At 39.8% G+C, this 21,047-nt stretch overlaps 1 protein-coding gene across 1 annotated transcript in view; it reads left to right on the top strand.

Moving 5' to 3' along the window:
* The first annotated feature begins 237 nt into the window (after positions 1–237).
* Positions 238–21,047, top strand: part of LOC135463508 (multidrug resistance-associated protein 1-like) — a 42,259-nt gene continuing 21,449 nt past the window's right edge. Inside the window, 14 exon segments of the mRNA XM_064740767.1 lie at positions 238–984; positions 6,366–6,542; positions 7,080–7,208; positions 7,797–7,925; positions 9,567–9,692; positions 10,370–10,431; positions 12,343–12,480; positions 13,630–13,896; positions 14,291–14,297; positions 15,014–15,187; positions 15,442–15,762; positions 17,172–17,309; positions 19,008–19,154; positions 20,930–21,014. Of these exon segments, the coding sequence (XP_064596837.1) occupies positions 949–984; positions 6,366–6,542; positions 7,080–7,208; positions 7,797–7,925; positions 9,567–9,692; positions 10,370–10,431; positions 12,343–12,480; positions 13,630–13,896; positions 14,291–14,297; positions 15,014–15,187; positions 15,442–15,762; positions 17,172–17,309; positions 19,008–19,154; positions 20,930–21,014 (1,936 nt within the window). The 5' untranslated portion in view covers positions 238–948.

Here is a 21,047-nt window from a genome sequence, read left to right as displayed (position 1 = left end):
CTGTTTCACTTGATTAGTTGTGGTCAGTTTGAGGTGTACTCAGTTTATGCATTCTAATGCCCAGTAAGTGTTATAAAGAAAAGATTGATTCAAACTGATTTTAACAGGTTAACATAAATCTTGTTTCCGAAAAAGAAAAAAAATAATTAACTCCTGTTATTTCCTAAATCACTCAATTGATGATAATTGACAATAATTGCTATTTATGTTTTTTATTTGTCAAGTTTTGCCCTTTGAAATTTAAAGTTAATATCTCTGATATTTGTAACTCAGCCAAAACATTCTTTAGGATATTTCATTGCTTCTCCGCTGGGCAGAGTTCATTCATGTCCTTGTTTGACCTTATTACTAGTCTTATTGTTGTTTGTTATCTCCACACAGAGGCTATAATTCAACCACTATATATGTTATACAAGATTATTCATTAGCTTCAACACCCTTGTGCAGAGAATGCTACTGAAGTGGTGAAATAGTGCTATACCATGCTTACCAGTAAAACCCCTGCCCCGTCACAAATCTAAACTTTACTGCTACTGCTGTATGCCACAAAGTATTACCAGAATTACATTGATCCAGATTGTTTGTGGACCCTATTGCAATCAGGTAAGGTGTCAGTTTGTGCTGTCAGATTATAATATTGATATATTTTTGATAATACATGATGACAATTTTTAGAGTGTTTATGGCTGTGTGAAGTAGGTCATCCATTGTAATAGGTAAGGAGTTGCGGTCTGTCGGCATATAAATAACCCCTTTACTGACACAGTTTGTCACATTTACCGCGGCTACAACATGCAGCAGGACTGTGTGAGCAAATCTCTACCTAATACTAGAAGGACTGTAATATCTTCTTTCTCAGACGCAGACTCATTTTGAAGGGAAAATACCTGTATTGAGAACTTGATATACCTGTGAACAAATTACCTGCTGCCGTAATTAACATCAAGGATGAGCCGGTCTTCATTCTGCACAGATGCTCTCTGGGTAAGTAGTTTAGTGGTACGTTATAATCATGTCACATGTTCCTGCATTGATTAATATTGATATGATATAATGAATGAGGTTGTACAGGTCTGTAGGTCTATCAAAAGGTCAAGGTCTATTCTTGTTCTTCACCTCAGGAGGTCGGTGGTTTTAATCCGAGCACGCTGGTTTTCCTTCTTCTGGCTGCAGTCTTATAAGCATGAGACTAAGCAAATAAATAAATAAATAAATAAATAAACAAATTACTGTATTTCACCTGACGTGAACGTTTAGCAGTTTTCATGTGACACATGTTGCTGTATTCCAATTTATTTCATCCACTTTTTAGGGCCACTTAATATTTTTTTGTAAAGCTTGATTAACGTACTTAAAAAACAAATGCTGGGTAAGAAGTGTCATTTAAGGTCTTGTGAAAGTGAATTTTTACATGCCAAACTTTAGGTGAAACATTTGTGTGAGTGTTCTTGTTTTATTTGACTAGTTTTACAGTTTGTGTAATTCAGCAGCCATGTGATGTGGCCATGAGCCATTTGGTTGTCTTTAGGTAATAATGTCAGATGTAGTGATGATTGATTCAGAAGGTGATGTGCCCATGAGCCATTTGGTTGTCTGTAGGTAATAATGTCAGATGCAGTGATGATTGATCCAGAAGGTGATGTGCCCATGAGCCATTTGGTTGTCTGTAGGTAATAATGTCAGATGCAGTGATGATTGATCCAGAAGGTGATGTGGCCATGGGCCCATTTGGTTGTCTGTAGGTGATAATGTCAGATGTAGTGATGATTGATCCAGAAGGTGATGTGCCTATGGGCCATTTGGTTGTCTGTAGGTAATAATGTCAGATGTAGTGATGATTGATCCAGAAGGTGATGTGCCCATGGGCGAGTTGGTTGTCTGTAGGTAATAATGTCAGATGTAGTGACGATTGATCCACAAGGTGATGTGCCCATGAGCCATTCGGTTGTCTGTATGTAATAATGTCAGATGTAGTGATGATTGATCCAGAAGGTGATGTGGCCATGGGCCATTTGGTTGTCTGTAGGTAATAATGTCAGATGCAGTGATGATTGATCCAGAAGGTGATGTGCCCATGGGCCATTTGGTTGTCTGTAGGTAATAATGTCAGATGTAGTGATGATTGATCCAGAAGGCAATGTGCCCATGGGCCATTTGGTTGTCTGTAGGTAATAATGTCAGATGTAGTGATGATTGATCTAGAAGGTGATGTGCCCATGGGCCATTTGGTTGTCTGTATGTAATAATGTCAGATGTAGTGATGATTGATCCAGAAGGTGATGTGCCCATGGGCCATTTGGTTGTCTTTAGGTAATAATGTCAGATGTAGTGATGATTGATTCAGAAGGTGATGTGCCCATGGGCCATTTGGTTGTCTTTAGGTAATAATGTCAGATGTAGTGATGATTGATCCAGAAGGTGAAGTGCCCATGAGCCATTTGGTTGTCTGTAGGTAATAATGTCAGATGTAGTGATGATTGATCCAGAAGGTGATGTGGCCATGGGCCATTTGGTTGTCTGTAGGTAATAATGTCAGATGTAGTGATGATTGATCCAGAAGGTGATGTGCCCATGGGCCATTTGGTTGTCTTTAGGTAATAATGTCAGATGTAGTGATGATTGATTCAGAAGGCGATGTGCCCATGAGCCTTTGGTTGTCTGTAGGTAATAATGTCAGATGCAGTGATGATTGATCCAGAAGGTGATGTGCCCATGAGCTATTTGGTTGTCTGTGGGTAATATGTCAGATGTAGTGATTGATTGATCCAGAAGGCGATGTGCCCATGGGCCATTTGGTTGTCTTTAGGTAATAATGTCAGATGTAGTGATGATTGATTCAGAAGGTGATGTGCCCATGGGCCCATTTGGTTGTCTGTAGGTAATAATGTCAGGTGTAGTGATGATTGATCCAGAAGGTGATGTGCCCATGAGCCATTTGGTTGTCTGTAGGTAATAATGTCAGATGCAGTGATGATTGATCCAGAAGGTGATGTGCCCATGAGCCATTTGGTTGTCTGTAGGTAATAATGTCAGATGCAGTGATGATTGATCCAGAAGGTGATGTGGTCATGGGCCATTTGGTTGTCTGTAGGTGATAATGTCAGATGTAGTGATGATTGATCCAGAAGGTGATGTGCCTATGGGCCATTTGGTTGTCTGTAGGTAATAATGTCAGATGTAGTGATGATTGATCCAGAAGGTGATGTGCCCATGGGCGAGTTGGTTGTCTGTAGGTAATAATGTCAGATGTAGTGACGATTGATCCACAAGGTGATGTGCCCATGAGCCATTCGGTTGTCTGTATGTAATAATGTCAGATGTAGTGATGATTGATCCAGAAGGTGATGTGGCCATGGGCCATTTGGTTGTCTGTAGGTAATAATGTCAGATGCAGTGATGATTGATCCAGAAGGTGATGTGCCCATGGGCCATTTGGTTGTCTGTAGGTAATAATGTCAGATGTAGTGATGATTGATCCAGAAGGCAATGTGCCCATGGGCCATTTGGTTGTCTGTAGGTAATAATGTCAGATGTAGTGATGATTGATCTAGAAGGTGATGTGCCCATGGGCCATTTGGTTGTCTGTATGTAATAATGTCAGATGTAGTGATGATTGATCCAGAAGGTGATGTGCCCATGGGCCATTTGGTTGTCTTTAGGTAATAATGTCAGATGTAGTGATGATTGATTCAGAAGGTGATGTGCCCATGGGCCATTTGGTTGTCTTTAGGTAATAATGTCAGATGTAGTGATGATTGATCCAGAAGGTGAAGTGCCCATGAGCCATTTGGTTGTCTGTAGGTAATAATGTCAGATGTAGTGATGATTGATCCAGAAGGTGATGTGGCCATGGGCCATTTGGTTGTCTGTAGGTAATAATGTCAGATGTAGTGATGATTGATCCAGAAGGTGATGTGCCCATGGGCCATTTGGTTGTCTGTATGTAATAATGTCAGATGTAGTGATGATTGATTCAGAAGGCGATGTGCCCATGAGCTATTTGGTTGTCTGTGGGTAATAATGTCAGATGTAGTGATGATTGATTCAGAAGGTGATGTGCCCATGAGCCATTTGGTTGTCTGTAGGTAATAATGTCAGATGCAGTGATGATTGATCCAGAAGGTGATGTGCCCATGAGCTATTTGGTTGTCTGTGGGTAATAATGTCAGATGTAGTGATGATTGATCCAGAAGGCGATGTGCCCATGGGCCATTTGGTTGTCTGTAGGTAATAATGTCAGATGTAGTGATGATTGATCCAGAAGGTGATGTGCCCATGAGCCATTTGGTTGTCTGTAGGTAATAATGTCAGATGCAGTGATGATTGATCCAGAAGGTGATGTGCTCATGGGCCATTTGGTTGTCTGTAGGTAATAATGTCAGATGTAGTGATGATTGATCCAGAAGGTGATGTGCCCATGGGCCATTTGGTTGTCTGTAGGTAATAATGTCAGATGCAGTGATGATTGATCTAGAAGGTGATGTGCCCATGGGCCATTTGGTTGTCTGTAGGTAATAATGTCAGATGCAGTGATGATTGATCTAGAAGGTGATGTGCCCATGGGCCATTTGGTTGTCTGTGGGTAATAATGTCAGATGTAGTGATGATTGATCCAGAAGGTGATGTGCCCATGGGCCATTTGGTTGTCTGTAGGTAATAATGTCAGGTGTAGTGATGATTGATCTAGAAGGTGATGTGCCCATGGGCCATTTGGTTGTCTGTATTTAATATTGTCAGATGTAGTGATGATTGATTATTTATTTAATCGTATGAGTGAAAGAAGAGAGTACAGAGTAAAACAACAATCAAATCAATAAATAAACAAAAGGGCTTCCACTGTTCCTTTTAATAAAATCCTTAAAACTGCTTTAATTTTGTTGAAATGTTTTTAACACCCTGAAAATTCTTAAAAAGGAGTTTATTTTGGTGTAAGTCCTTCTGTTACCATTTTGGATAAATGTGCTACCAAAATAGCATCAGTTTACCTGCATCTGATTTTAAATATTGTACCCTAACTGAATGGCGATTGAATGTGTTGGAAAACATTGGTTATTAATATTGGATTTTTGAAAATGCTTGTAAAGTATTTTGTTTCATTTGTGGGACCCTGTTTCAGAGAATAGGGACTGTGTAAAAATAACGAATGTGTTTTTCTATTCCTGAGTCTTTCTACTCTCTGATTTAAGTCGTATCAGGTGGGTAGTGTGTTATGTATTGTCTTTTGTGTTGAAATTAAGGTGGAAGAGGAAGACAAGTGATCTTTCATGAACAATAGACTATAAAAGCTGTTGTCAACAAGGCCTTATAAACATTGATAGATGAGAAATGCACAAATTTCCTGTTGAAGCTGGGGACTGAACCTGCATGCAATTAAATATGAAAGAATACAACGTATTTCAGTTTTCCAGAGGTACCCTGTTGCAGTGCCTCTAGTTTGTGTGTGGTAAGTGAGTAGTGTGTTTGTGGTGTGCCCGTGTTGTGTATGTAGTGTGCATGTGGCATACCTATGGTTTGTCCATAGTGTACCTGTTGGTGTCTGTGGTGTACCTGTGGTGTGCGTGTTGTTTGTTTGTGGTTTCTCTATAGTGTGTCTGTTGTGTTGTGTGCTTGTGGCATATCTATGGTGTGGTTGTGGGGTGTCAGTAGTGTGTCTGTGATGTGCCTGCAGCATATCTGTGGGGTGTCAGTAGTGTGTCTGTTGTGTGTCTGCGGGGGTCTGTAGTGTGTCTGTGGGGTGTTAGTAGTGTGTCTGTGGTGTGTCTGTAGTATGCCTGTGAGGTGTCAGTAGTGTGCCGGTAGTTTGTCTGTAGTGTACCTGTTGTGTGTATGTGGTGTGCCTGTGGTGTGCGTGTTGTGTGTTTGTGGTTTGTCTATAGTGTGTCTGTATTGTGCCTGTGGCATATCTGTGGGGTGTGTGTAGTTTGTCTGTAGTGTGTCTGTGATGTGTCTGTAGTGTTTCAGTGGTGTGTTTGTAGTGTGTCTGTGGCTTGTCTGTAGTGTGTCTGTGGTGTGTCTGTGGCTTGTCTGTAGTGTGTCTGTGGTGTGTCTGTGGCTTGTCTGTAGAGAGTCTGTAGTGTGTCTGTGGTGTGCCTGTGACTTGTCTCTAGAGAGTCTGTAGTGTGCCTGTGGTGTGCCTGTGGTGTGCCTGTGGTGTGTCTGTGGTGTGCCTGTGGTGTGTCTGTAGTCTGCATATAGTTCATCTGTACTTTGCTAGTAGAATGATGGTGAAATGTTAGAGAAATTCTTCGTCTAAGCTTTTTATTTTTCAGTGTACTTGGGTAGTTGATTGTGTATTTCTGACAACTGCTTGCACTGCCTTATTCTCTAATATACAAATTATGTAACATGTCCTTTTTTACTCTCAGGATGGTTCCCTAACCTGGAACAGTTCTTACCCAGAATTCACCGAGTGTTTCCAGGATACAGTCCTTGTTTTTGTTCCCTGTGGCTGGCTGTGGGTTACCTCCCCTTTCTACTTATACCACATTTACACCCGCAGTCGTCCCCCTTTGCCCACCAGTAAACTTGGTCTAGCCAAATGTGTGAGTATAATGATAAGTTTAACGAGTTATATGTGTACTCTGTTGATCTCCTCTACAACCTTTCATCTACAACCTCTCATCAGATCTGCTGTACACTGGGTGTAGGAACAGTTCTATTGTATAAAAGTGTATTGCTGAGAATTTGAAAGTCTCAGAAGTAGTTTTCCTAACAGTGGAATGACTAATATGGACATACAGCATGTCACTGATATCACTGCTGTGACGTTATAGGTGTGCGGAGGTGGTTACCATAAGTGTTCAGAACGCATTGCCCAGTGTTGACTGATTCATTTATATGTTTTGTGAAGCCCTGAACCGGGCTACTCCAACCAATGTAGTTTTTTCTCTCCAGCATCAAACTGTCAATGTGCATAAATCTCAGTGTAGCAAAGAAATGGCAAAGTTAGAGTTTAGAGTGTAATGATTTCAAATAAGTCATTGACAGTGTGTTAGCTTTTGTCAAAAGGTGCAGGATTAGAGGAAAATGTTTAAATATTAAAAGCAATTTAGATGCTGTCTTTTTGTCATCGTTTGCAGGTACTGGCTATTTTTGTAGCAATTTTCTCCATAGTGAAAGCTGTACAGGCTCTGTCACGGCACACAGCGTTGGGGGAGTATGATGGAACAGCCGACATTGTCTCTCCTTTCATTAGAGCAGCTACAATGGTGAGCAGCTACTAGTTCACTACGGTAATTCAGCTAAAGTTTAGCATTTTTCAGGTGACATTTACCTTGATTCTGGTGGATATATCCACATTACATGGCCACTTAGGAGTTGTTTCTGAAGTTTTCTATCAGAAAAAGTGTTGGCATCAAAAATATCACCAAATCACACACATGTAGGCTTGCGTGGGACTGTGTATCAAATGGTACTGCAGGCAAGTGATTCAACCGGTCAGTCAGCAAATATTGAAACAGTCACTCAACAGAGAAAGGGAAGTGATTTCATGGGCTATGTTGGTAGCTAAACCACTGCCGGGTCATCAGCAATTATATATGGTCCAAGGCAGGAAGACCTGAGAGTTATCCTCCGTTACCATGACAACTGTGCGAACGTTCTACTGTACAGGGTCTGTAATGTTCCCAGTATACCCCTCAGTAGTATATTATCTTGTCTGCTGGTTGACACTTGACTCAAGCTGGAAGTAGTGTACATCACTGTTTTAACCAGGCTAACTGATGATAGGAGTTGAGCCTGATAGCTGGTGTAAGGATAAATGTTCTGTCTAATTGCTGTTGATTTCTTGATTTCAGATTTTTGCTGCTCTCTTAGTTCTCATAGATCTTAAGAGAGGCTCTCTCACTTCAGGAATATTGTGGATTTTTTGGTTCCTGGAAGTAGTGGCAGGAATTATTCCATTTTATACAGACATAATACAGCAGGTGAGTTCTACCATTTTATACAGACATAATACAGCAGGTGAGTTATACCATTTTATACAGACATAATACAACAGGTGAATTCTACCATTTTATATAGATGTAATGCAACAGATGAGTTGTACCATTTTATACAGACATAATACAACAGGTGAGTTGTACCATTTTATACAGACATAACACAACAGGTGAGTTATACTATTTTATACAGAAAACACAACAGATGAGTTGTACCATTTTATACAGCCATAACACAACAGGTGAGTTGTACCATTTTATACAGACATGATACAACAGGGGAGTTGTACCAGTTTATCCATACATAATACAACAGGTGAGTTGCACCATTTTATACAGACATAACACAACAGGTGAGTTGTACCATTTTATACAGACATAATACAACAGATGAGTTGTACCATTTTATACAGACATAATACAACAGATGAGTTGTACCATTTTATACAGACATAATACAACAGGTGAGTTGTACCAGTTTATACATACATAATACAGCAGGTGAGTTGTACCATTTTATACAGACATAAAACAACAGGTGAGTTGTACCATTTTATACAGATATAAAACAACAGGTGAGTTGTACCATTTTATACAGACATAATACAACAGGTGAGTTGTACCATTATATACAGACATAATACAACAGGTGAGTTATACCATTTTATACAGACATAATACAACAGATGAGTTGTACCACTTTATACAGATATAACACAACAGGTGAGTTATACTATTTTATACAGAAAACACAACAGATGAGTTGTACCATTTTATACAGACATAAAACAACAGGTGAGTTGTACCATTTTATACAGACATAATACAACAGGTGAGTTATACCATTTTATACAGACATAAAACAACAGGTGAGTTATACCATTTTATACAGAAAACACAACAGGTGAGTTGTACCATTTTATACATAATAAAACAGATAATTTTCTACATTTTGTGTGAAAGATTTGTTAGAAAAAGATATTCAGGTGATAAATGGAAAAGCATTGTAAAGTATAGATGGATGTATTCATGATGTTGGAACCTTTTATAATACTGATGTGTTAATGTTTTCTGGCATTGAGTCAGAATATTTGAAACACCATTTCTAATAGGAGCATTTTGTGTAAATTATGTATAAAGTCCATTTCACAGTCTTTGTTGGTAATATCAATGGTTTTATTCATAGACATTGATTGGTGGTAAATTTCTCCCCATTCTAAGCTACTTCTTGATGCTGTGTTATTGTGTTGTGCCAAGAAGTTGGAAATTGTCTTATTGGACTCCATTATGATATTGTAAAAGGGTGTAAAGTCTTGAAAGAGACTTGACAAAGTTCAGCAATGCATGATCCAAAGTTATGCTCATTCATGCAGAACATATTAATTACATCGTTATTCTTTCTGGTGTTTTTGGTTGTATGACATCATAGCTAATTGTCACTCTAACAGTTCACATCGCTGCGTGCGGAAAGAACGCATCTGTCGCTGGTAACGGAAACAGTTTTGGCTTGAGGAAACTTTCAGTATTGAATAGAATACATGTTTGGCCTTCCAGCTCTACATTAAGTATTTTATTTATTTGAGAACTACATTATAAAAAATGCATGTCTAACTTTTCTCTTTCCAGAAATATGAAGACAAGAATGAGTTGGTGAATTTTGTGATCTTCTACATGGACTACGCCTTTGTTCTTGTACAGTTTGTTTTACACTGTTTTGCTGAAAAACCACGTTTTTTACGGCCCACAAGACAGGTAAGTATACTAGAATTCTCAAGGATATTGTATGTGGGATCAGCTGAGTTTAGGACCTCTAGGGAAGTTACCACATCTCTTCCAGGTGCATGTAAACAGGTGAAAATAAACAGGTGTTAAACAGGGGGGAATAAAACAAATCCTGTGAGAGCTGATTTTTTCAAGAAAGCATTTGTGTAAATGATATGTGTGCCAATATATGTGGTGTATTAAAATGTCCTGACATGATGTCGTGCGACAATCACTCAAATTGTTGTGTGAACTTGAATGACAATTTTTTTTGTGCAAATAATGTGCACCAAACTTAAAGCATAACTGGTTGAAAGGTAGAAGCAAACTGGATAATTGTATTACTATAGTGAAATCAGTTTTGACCGTGAATAAGTTGTTCATTTTTCTTGATTCTTAGAGATATACATGTATTGACCTTTAATAAAAATGATATTTAGGTTTGTTTTGAAGGTATGGTCAGCATAGGTCATGTCAGATCAGGTATTGATCATTTCAGTGTGGGTGTACTGTTACTATGGGGTGTGAAGGAGGGAAGGAGGTGGGGGGCAGGGAAGAGGTGGGTCATCTCTAGGGTACGCGTTATGGCATCCAGCACTATAAATGCATATGGATGAAGAATAAGCATTTTCTTGTTTTCATTTATTCATTTTTTGTTATTTTTCCAGAAACACTCTCCAGAAACAACCTCCTCCTTTCCGTCATTATTTTCGTTTACTTGGGTAACTCCGTAAGTAGAATTATGTAACCCAGTATTCTTATTTTGTGTTAAGGTTTTTGTTTCATGACTTTGCCATCAGGCACATGCTTGACAGTATTTGACATCTACATAGCATGGTATACGTGTAGTTTGGCACTTTCTATTGTGGCTGGGAATCAGGAGATTTAATAGCTGATAGCTTAATAAGTACATGTTAAAGGTCGGTGGTTTGCTTCAAGTACCTGTTGAAGGTCGATGGTTTATTTCAAGTTCCTGCTGAAGGTCAGTGGTTTACTTCAAGTACCTGCTGAAGGTCACTGGTTTATTTCAAGTTTCTGATGAAGGTCAGTGTTGTACTTCAGATACCTGCTGAAGGTCACTGGTTTATTTCAAGTTTCTGCTGAAGGTCAGTGGTATATTTCAAGCTCCTGCTGAAGGCTGGTGATCTACTTGAAGTACCTGTTGAAGGTCGGTGGTTTGCTTCAAGTACCTGTTAAATGTCACTGGTTTATTTCAAGTTTCTGCTGAAGGTCACTGGTTTATTTGAAGTACCTGCTGAAGGCCGGTGGTCTACTTGAAGTACCTGTTGAAGGTTGGTGGTTTGCTTCAGGTACCTGTTGAAGGTCGGTGGTTTGCTTCAAGTACCTGTTGAAGGTCAGTGGTTTGCTCCATGTACCTGCTGAAGGTCGGTGGTTTACTTCAGGCATATGCTGAAAGTTAGTGGTTTGCTTCAAGTACCTGCTGAAGGTCAGTTGTTTGATTCAAGTGCCTGCTGAAGGTCAGTGGTTTACTTCAAGTTCCTGCCGAAGGTCGGTGGTTTACTTCAAACACCTCAGTATTGAACTAGGTGTGAACTTATGTGCAATGTCTTCTGTTATTTCTTTTTTATTCTCAGTCACAGTATGAGAGTTCTTCTGTTTGAAAGTTTTTATATTTGCTATCATTGTGAATTGAAATACTATCTTGTCTGTCAATGTGAACGTTTATCATTCTTCATTATGTGTCATAGTGCAGTATCCTCTATCCACATGGATATCCTATACCAGTACCCTCTATCCACATGGATATCCTATACCAGTATCCTCTATCCACATGGATATCAAATAACAGTATCCTCTATTCACATGGATATCCAATACCAGTATGCTCTATCCACATGGATATCCTATACCAGTATCCTCTATCCACATGGATATCCAATACCAGTATGCTCTATCCCCATGGATACCCAATACCAGTATCCTCTACCCACATGGATATCTGTTACCAGTATCCTCTGTCCACATAGATATTTAATACCAGTATTCTTTATCCACATGGATATCCAATACCAGTATCCTCTATCCACATGGATATCCGATACCAGTATTCGTATTACCGAGATTGTGCAATGTCCTCTACTTGCATGAATATGCAATACGCATTGATTATTAGTGTGGATACACAATCTCCTTTATGCCCTAGAATTTGCATTTATAATACAATATAAAAAAATGTACCTGCCTAAAATACCAGTATCCTCTATCCACATGGATATCCAATACCAGTATCCTCTATCCACATGGATATCCAATACCTGTATCCTCTATCCACATGGATATGCAATGCCAGTATGCTCTATCCACATGGATATCCATTACCAGTATACTATATCCACATGGATATCCAGTACCAGTATCCTCTATCCACATGGATATCCAATACCAGTATCATTTATCCACATTGGTATCCAATACCAATATGCTCTATCCACATGGACATCCAATATCAGTATCCTCTATCCACATGGATATCCAGTACCAGTATCCTCTATCCACATGGATATCCAATACCAGTATCCTCTATCCACAAGTGTACATGCCTACAAGCATTCAACTGTTTCATTCTCTGACTTCAGTTTTAAATTTTCATTTTTCTAATTTGAACTTATCACTGTTTCAGACTAGTTATAAAAGGGTACAAAAAGTCTCTAGAAGAAGACGATGTATGGGACCTTGTGCAATCTGACAAATGTAAACAAGTTGTTCCCAGATTTGAGCGGGTTTGGAATCTAGAACGGGAAAAGTCAAAATCTTCAAGGTTAGTGTATGCGCAATAAACATTAAGATGGTCCTTGGTTTGGTTTATCAGTTACAGATTGTCAGTTATAAATTGTCAGTTACAGGTTGTCAGTTACAGGTTGTTCTGTGGTTGTATTAAATGTACATTTTTATCACATCATATATGTAATGTGCCAGGGTCGGGTCTTTTCTTCAGTTTGACCAAATGAGGGTAAGTGCATTAGTACTCTAATTCCTCAACCTTTCTACATAGGAAAGAACAACTTTCAGCGCGCAATCTATGCACATTTTTAGAAACAAAACTACATTGATTGAATTGGCCAGTTTGATGGCTTCATAAAAAGTGTAATTATAATGGAGTCTACACACAATAATGTATTCAGGATACGCTGGAATAAATACATTGCAAACATGCCAAAAGGTTGAAGAATTACAGTAGCTTACTAAAACCTCAGGCATTATACCCTGAGCATCTTTCTTTCCTCCACCTATAACACTGACCACCTTTGCGTTAGAGGAATTCTTGCGATGTGCTTCTCTGAACGCGATGTGCTCCTCTGAACACGATACGCTCCACTGAACACGATGTGCTCCACTGAACACCAAGTGGCCTAGTCAAATGACATCATGATGGAGCTATCATAATTTCAAGTAGGCCCTAGTCATGCGGATGATTATGGGTTTCCTCCGGGCTCTGCAAGGTTTCCTGCCACCATAGGTGAAATATTCTTGAGTACAGTGTAAAACATCAATCAGAAAAATAAATAAATAAATAGTCATGTCACAGTCTAATGCTGAACACCTTTGCCTGATGTCAGTATAATGTGACAGGATGAGATGTCATGTCATCTGGTTTTGGTATCATACTACAGTGAGGCAGCATAACATTAAAACAAACACAGCTTCAGGATATTAAATTTTGAATAAGTGTATGGTCACAGGCCAGATCACGAATTCAGGGTAGTTTTAAGTACAAATAAAATATGTACATAGCAGTAAGTGTATTAAGAATTTGGTGAAAATTACTCAGCAGTCCAAAGTGAAAGAAAAATGATGATAAATTATGATATTACAGTCACATTTGTCTACTTTTACTCTTTCTTATAAGATCTATTGTTTCATTTTGCCATTCAAAGTATTTTGGTAGTATCTTATTGATATGTTTCAGGAACAAATCAGGTTTACATGAAAAGAGAGTGCGAACGTTTTCTAATCAAATAAGGTCTGAAATCAACATCAGCCAGGAGGAAGTGGATGAGAGAACTCCCCTCCTAAATGGGAAAGCTCCAACAGGGGAGATTACTGTGGAGAAGAAACAAAAACTGCCTTCACTGCTAAAAGTGCTCACCAAAGTGTATGGAAAGGATCTATTTATTGCACACTTCTTGAAATTTGTCAAAGATCTTCTGACATTTCTCAACCCAATCCTGCTCAAGTAAGTATGTGTATAAACTCCCCAGGATAATCTCCAAAGCCTTACTTCATCTTTCAGGAAAATTCCCTTACACGGATGAAAATCGTAATGGATCTTCAGAACTCCTGCTTTGTGTTAAAATGATATCAATGTCACTTGTACACCCATTCTAGTTCTCTGAAGTTCAATTTTAACATTTTGACATCATAAAATCACTCACGGCCGTTGTGCAAGTTTCCCTCAGTTACTCCCACTCTAATCTCATATCTGTATTCTAAAACACAAGTCCTCACTGTATATGAGCATTTGACTGCCTCGCTGTCACTGTTCACAGATCTTGGTGACAGTATGCGCTTGACAATGCTACTGAGGTACTTCGCAATCTTACATTCATTAAAGATCAATTGTCTTGCAGAAATATGGTATAGATACAAACATGCATCACTACGTCACGCCAGAGAAAGCTGGCCATTCATTTGCCAAAGGTCTGTGGTTTGTACCAGGCACTCCACTTTTCTGAACCCATAGAACTCTTCCTCCACCAACCCATAAAAACTCCTTACATGTAAAACTCCTCATGTTTAAGAGAAAAATTCTGGAGATTGGTATTAATCTAGAACGAAATATTTATTTATTTATTTGATTTGTGTTTTATGCTGTACTCAAGAATATTTCACTTATACAACGGCGGCCAGCATTATGGTGGGACAAAAACCGGGCAGAGCCCGGAGAAAACCCACAACCATCCACAGGCTGCTGACAGACCTTCCCACATACGGCCGGAGAGGAAACTAGCATGAGCTGGACTTGAACTCACAGTGGCCGCATTGGTGAGCGACTTCTGGGTCATTACGCTGCGCTAGCGTGCTAACCAACTGAGCCACGGAGGCCCCAAGAATGAAATAAATAAACAAAACAATCAAAGTACAAGTATTTACTGGCTGTCTGGGTATTTGTATAATCAGTTTGTCGTTGGTTTGTGTAAAGGTCCTCTGCTGTGTAATTCTGCCTTTCTCATTACTTTATTTGGGAGAACTGATATGCCTATCACTCACTACAAATGAGCTGGTGTATAGCTGGTATACTTTATCATGCATGATGTTGTGTGTGTTTGCATACATTGTTTTTTGTTTGACAGGATGCTGATCGACTTGGTGAAGTGCGACAAGAGACATGGCGAGGATACACGTATGCTGTGGCCATTACTGTGATTACAGCATTCATGACCGTTTTGGAACAACAGTGTTTTTTTCGTAGTTTTCGAATTGGTATGAAGATTCGAGCTGCTCTTATTTCAGCCATATACAAAAAGGTAAAGAAAATTACTTGAAACAAGCAACAGTAGTTACTACTGTAATATATTCATTAAAGTTGGTCAGTCAGTCAAAATGGAGAAAAGAACAAAAAATAAACCAGTGCAATTTTGTAATTTCAGCAACTCTTGTGTAACCATTCAAGGTATTGTCACTGCCAGACTTTAATACCCTATTCATTTGATTATCAGTCAAAGAGAAAAAAAGGAAAAGTTCATCTCTGTCCATTGATTCATTTTTTTCTCTCTGCCAGGCCCTCACAATGAACAATCTGGCGAGGAAGGAATCCACAGTTGGTGAGATTGTCAACCTCATGTCAGTGGATGCCCAGCGGTTTCAGGATATGCTGGGGTACCTCTGGTCATTATGGTCCGGCCCACTACAGATCATCCTCGCTGTTTATTTCCTGTATCAGACCGTTGGTCCATCAGTGTTTTCCGGGCTCGGAGTCATCATTATTCTGTTCCCGATAAATGCGTATATAATGGCAAAGACACAGGCATACCAAGAGGAGCAGATGACGCTTAAAGACGGACGAATCAAACTGATGAATGAAGTGCTGAATGGAATAAAGGTGAGAGCCCAGAGTTTAATAGATTCCTCGTTGAACATGAAAACCTGACGCCTGAAAAAGTCTGTGAAGTTAGTTGTGTTTTTATGAAGTTCTGTCATGTCATAAATTATATATTTAATGCCTATCTGTAATAACAAATCATATTGTTGTACGTGCACATGCATGTTGATGTCCTTTTGTTCGTCTCAGTGTAATCAGAGATAATGCTGCGAAATGGCTGGTGTCTTTGGGATTATATATCAGTAAGGCAGCACTGTACAGATGTCAGCATTAGTATCGGCCTGCTGATCAGAGACAGTGCTGTGAAATGACTGGTGTCTGTGGGATGATATATCAGTAAGGCAGTGCTGTACATGTCAGTATTAGTATCGTCCTGCTAATCAGAGACAATGCTGTGAAATGACTGGTGTCTGTCAGATGATATATCAGTAAGGCAGTGCTGTACATATGTCAGCATTGAGATCGGCCTGCTAATCAGAGACAATGTTATGAAATGACTGGTGTCTGTTGGATGATATATCAGTAGGGCAGCACTGTACATATGTCAGCATTGAGATCGGCCTGCTAATCAGAGACAATGCTGTGAAATGATGTGTCTATCGGATGATATATCAGTAAGGCAGTGCTGTACATATGTCAGCATTAGTATCGGCCTGCTGATCAGAGACAATGCTGTGAAATGACTGGTGTCTATCGGATGATATATCTGTAAGGTAGGTACTGTACATATGTCAGCATTGAGATCGGCCTGCTAATCAGAGACAATGCTGGGAAATGACTGGTGTCTATCAGATGAAATTTCAGTAAGGTAGGTGCTGTACATATGTCAGCATTAGGATCGGCCTGCTAATCAGAGACAGTGCTGGGAAATGACTGGTGTCTATCAGATGAAATTTCAGTAAGGTAGGTACTGTACATATGTCAGCATTGAGATCGGCCTGCTAATCAGAGACAGTGCTGTGAAATGACTGGTGTCTATCAGATGAAATTTCAGTAAGGTAGGTGCTGTACATATGTCAGCATTAGGATCGGCCTGCTAATCAGAGACAATGCTGTGAAATGACTGGTGTCTATCAGATGATATTTCAGTGAGACAGTGCTGTACATATGTCAGCATTGAGATCGGCCTGCTGATCAGAGACAGTGCTGTGAAATGACTGGTGTCTATCGGATGATATATCAGTAAGGCAGTACTGTACATATGTCAGAATTAGGATCGGCCTGCTGATCAGAGACAGTGCTGTGAAATGACTGGTGTCTATCGGATGATATATCAGTAAGACAGTAGTGTGCATATGTCAGCATTGAGATCGGCCTAATGATGGTAGATATTGAACCCCAACAAAACATTCGTACATTGCGTTTAAGACTGGCTTTTGCTCTAGATGTTCACTCTTCCTCCACTGCAGGTGTTGAAGCTTTACGCCTGGGAGTTATCATTCCAAGAGAAGATTCTGGCAATCCGGAACCTAGAGCTGAATGTCATCAGAAAGGCGGGGTTCCTCAATGCATTTGGTATTTTCTCCTGGACACTCGCTCCTTATCTGGTAAGTTAACAGCTACACATAGAATGTGTTATGATGGTATTTTCTCCTGGACACTCGCTCCTTATCTGGTAAGTTAGCAGCTACACATAGAGTGTGTTATGATGGTATTTTCTCCTGGACACTCGCTCCTTATCTGGTAAGTTAACAGCTACACATAGAATGTGTTATGATGGTATTTCTCCTGGACACTCGCTCCTTATCTGGTAAGTTAGCAGCTACACATAGAGTGTGTTATGATGGTATTTTCTCCTGGACACTCGCTCCTTATCTGGTAAGTTAACAGCTACACATAGAATGTGTTATGATGGTATTTTCTCCTGGACACTCGCTCCTTATCTGGTAAGTTAACAGCTACACATAGAATGTGTTATGATGGTATTTTTCTCCTGGACACTCGCTTCTTATCTGGTAAGTTAACAGCTACACATAGAATGTGTTATGATGGTATTTTCTCCTGGACACTCGCTCCTTATCTGGTAAGTTAACAGCTACACATAGAATGTGTTATGATGGTATTTTCTCCTGGACACTCGCTCCTTATCTGGTAAGTTAACAGCTACACATAGAATGTGTTATGATGGTATTTTCTCCTGGACACTCGCTCCTTATCTGGTAAGTTAACAGCTACACATAGAATGTGTTATGATGGTATTTTCTCCTGGACACTCGCTCCTTATCTGGTAAGTTAACAGCTACACATAGAATGTGTTATGATGGTAATTTTCTCCTGGACACTCGCTCCTTATCTGGTAAGGTTAACAGCTACACATAGAATGTGTTATGATGGTATATTCTCCTGGACACTCGCTCCTTATCTGGTAAGTTAACAGCTACATATAGAATGTGTTTATGATGGTATTTTCTCCTGGACACTTGCTCCTTATCTGGTAAGTTAACAGCTACACATAGAATGTGTTATGATGGGTATTTTCTCCTGGGACACTCGCTCCTCATCTGGTAAGTTAACAGCTACACATAGAATGTGTTATGATGGTATTTTCTCCTGGACACTCGCTCCTTATCTGGTAAGTTAACAGCTACACATAGAATGTGTTATGATGGTATTTTCTCCTGGACACTCGCTCCTTATCTGGTAAGTTAACAGCTACACATAGAATGTGTTATGATGGTATTTTCTCCTGGACACTCGCTCCTTATCTGGTAAGTTAACAGCTACACATAGAATGTGTTATGATGGTATTTTCTCCTGGACACTCGCTCCTTATCTGGTAAGTTAACAGCTACACATAGAATGTGTTATGATGGTATTTTCTCCTGGACACTCGCTCCTTATCTGGTAAGTTAACAGCTACACATAGAATGTGTTATGATGGTATTTTCTCCTGGACACTCGCTCCTTATCTGGTAAGTTTAACAGCTACACATAGAATGTGTTATGATGGTATTTTCTCCTGGACCACTCGCTCCTTATCTGGTAAGTTAACCAGCTACACATAGAATGTGTTATGATGCGCTGTCTGAAGAAAGCAAAATTTAGGATGTCATTTAAAGAAATGTTTATTTATTTATTTCACTGGTGTTTTATGTCCTACTAAAGAGGCTGTTGTAGCATTCAAAAGGAAAAGATCAGTTTGGTGTTGACAGTGTAAATTTTTAACACGGTATATAGTATGTCAGGCCATACATGCTTCTATCTTTTAATTTAATTTAAATTTTTAATGCATGTTTTGTTTTCAGGTTTCCTTAGCAACTTTTGCGACATACATCTACGCATCAACTGACCATTTTCTGAGCGCACAGAAAGCTTTTGTTGCCATTGCGCTGTTCAATATTTGAGATTTGCCATCAATCTGACCCCCAATGATCTTGTCAGATTTGGTCAGGGTAAGTGATCCAGGCTCAAATACACTGTCTTAAATAGGGCCTCACTGAATTACCTCCCTTGAGATCACTCCCTTGTTAAAAGGTGCATTTTTACTAGTAAGGTGTGCTTAGCTGGGATGTACCTCAGATAATAGTTAATGGCAAGTTTTGGAGTTAAAGTGGCATAAGATTTTCCTTTTCTAAACTACTCCAGGATGAATGTTATGTATAGTTTTAGTCCTTTCGGGGGGCAATTTAAGATAAACAGCTTCCACGAACTTTGCGAAATATATACATGTATATTCTACATAAGCTGAAATTTAACATCAACTTCATTTAGGGTCCTCCAGCATTTCTTCGACTCTCAGCAGTTTACATGTTTTTTTTTTACATTCTGTTGTCTAGAATATATTTGTCACTGGTGTGACATGACCTACATACTGCATGCTTTAGTGGGCGGGGGTCCCACTTCTCCTAGTTTCACGCACCTATTGCTGGCACTTTTGTATTGTACTCTGCTATTCCTTGAGAAATAACCAATATTAAACCACACATTTTCAACATTATGAAATCAAGAGTTATACATTTTCATTCATCCTCATCTTAATCTGGGCTTTTGTTTAAAAGCTAAATTTTCATGTGAATAAAATGGAGTGTCATGTCTGGTGTCATCATGCTGTGACTGGGTGAGGCATCATGTCTGGTGTCATTATGCTGTGACTGGGTGAGGCATCATGTCTGGTGTCATCATGCTGTGACTGGGTGGGGCATCATGTCTGGTGTCATTTTGCTGTGACTGGGTGGGGTATCATGCCTGGCGTTAGTATATTGTGACTGGGTGGGACATTATGTCCGGTGTTATCATACTGTGACTGGGTGGGGCATCATGTCTGGTGCCATTTTGCTGGGACTGGGTGAGGTGTCATGTCTGATGTCTGTATACTGGGACTGGGTGGAGTGTCATGTCTGGTGTCATCATGCTGTGACTGGGTGAGGCATCATGTCTGGTGTCATTTTGCTGTGACTGGATGGGGCATCATGCCTGGCGTTAGTATATTGTGACTGGGTGGGACATTATGTCCGGTGTTAATCATACTGTGACTGGGTGGGGCAATCATGTCTGGTGTCCATTTTGCTGGGACTGGGTGAGGTGTCATGTCTGATGTCCCGTATACTGGGACTGGGTGAGTGTCATGTCTGGTGTCATCATGCTGTGACTGGGTGGGGCATCATGTCTGTGTCATTTTGCTGTGACTGGTGGGGCATCATGCCTGGCGTTAGTATATTGTGACTGGGTGGGACATTATGTCTGGTGTTATCATACTGTGACTGGGTGGGGGCATCATGTCTGGTGTCATTTTGCTGGGACTGGGTGAGGTGTCATGTCTGATGTCCGTATACTGGGACTGGGTGGAGTGTCATGCTTGGTGTCATTATGCTTTAACTGGGTGGGGCATCATGTCTGGTATCATTTTGCTGTGGCTGGGCTGGTCATCATGTCTGGTGTCCATCCACTGTGACTGGATGGGGCATCATATCTGGTTTCAGTACATGTATACTGTGCCTATGTCAAGTGTCATGTCTGGTGTCTTCAGCATGGCTTTATAGTGTGACTGCACTGTATTATATAAAGCATTTAAATGCCTGTTTTGACTGTAATTGAGTTGAAAGTTATGTGAAATTTCAGCAAACCACTCAAAGAAAGTGAAGTCCTCTAGATGTGTCTCTTGTGTTCCTTATAAATGTTGTGATAAAGAAATAGATGGCCACCTTGGTTTTTTTTTCTTGAATTCCAGTCACTAGTGTCTTTGAAAAGAATCAGAAAGTTTTTGTGCCATGAAGACCTGGATTTGGAATCTGTACAGCACAGTCCTCATGAAGGTGTGTGCTTTTAATTTATTTTTTGTGTTTTGC

The sequence above is a fragment of the Liolophura sinensis genome, chromosome 3 (assembly GCF_032854445.1).
Source record: "Liolophura sinensis isolate JHLJ2023 chromosome 3, CUHK_Ljap_v2, whole genome shotgun sequence".
Lineage (NCBI taxonomy): Eukaryota > Metazoa > Mollusca > Polyplacophora > Chitonida > Chitonidae > Liolophura > Liolophura sinensis.
The sequence above is the reverse complement of the archived record's forward strand: the minus strand, read 5'-3'. Positions and strand labels throughout refer to the sequence as shown.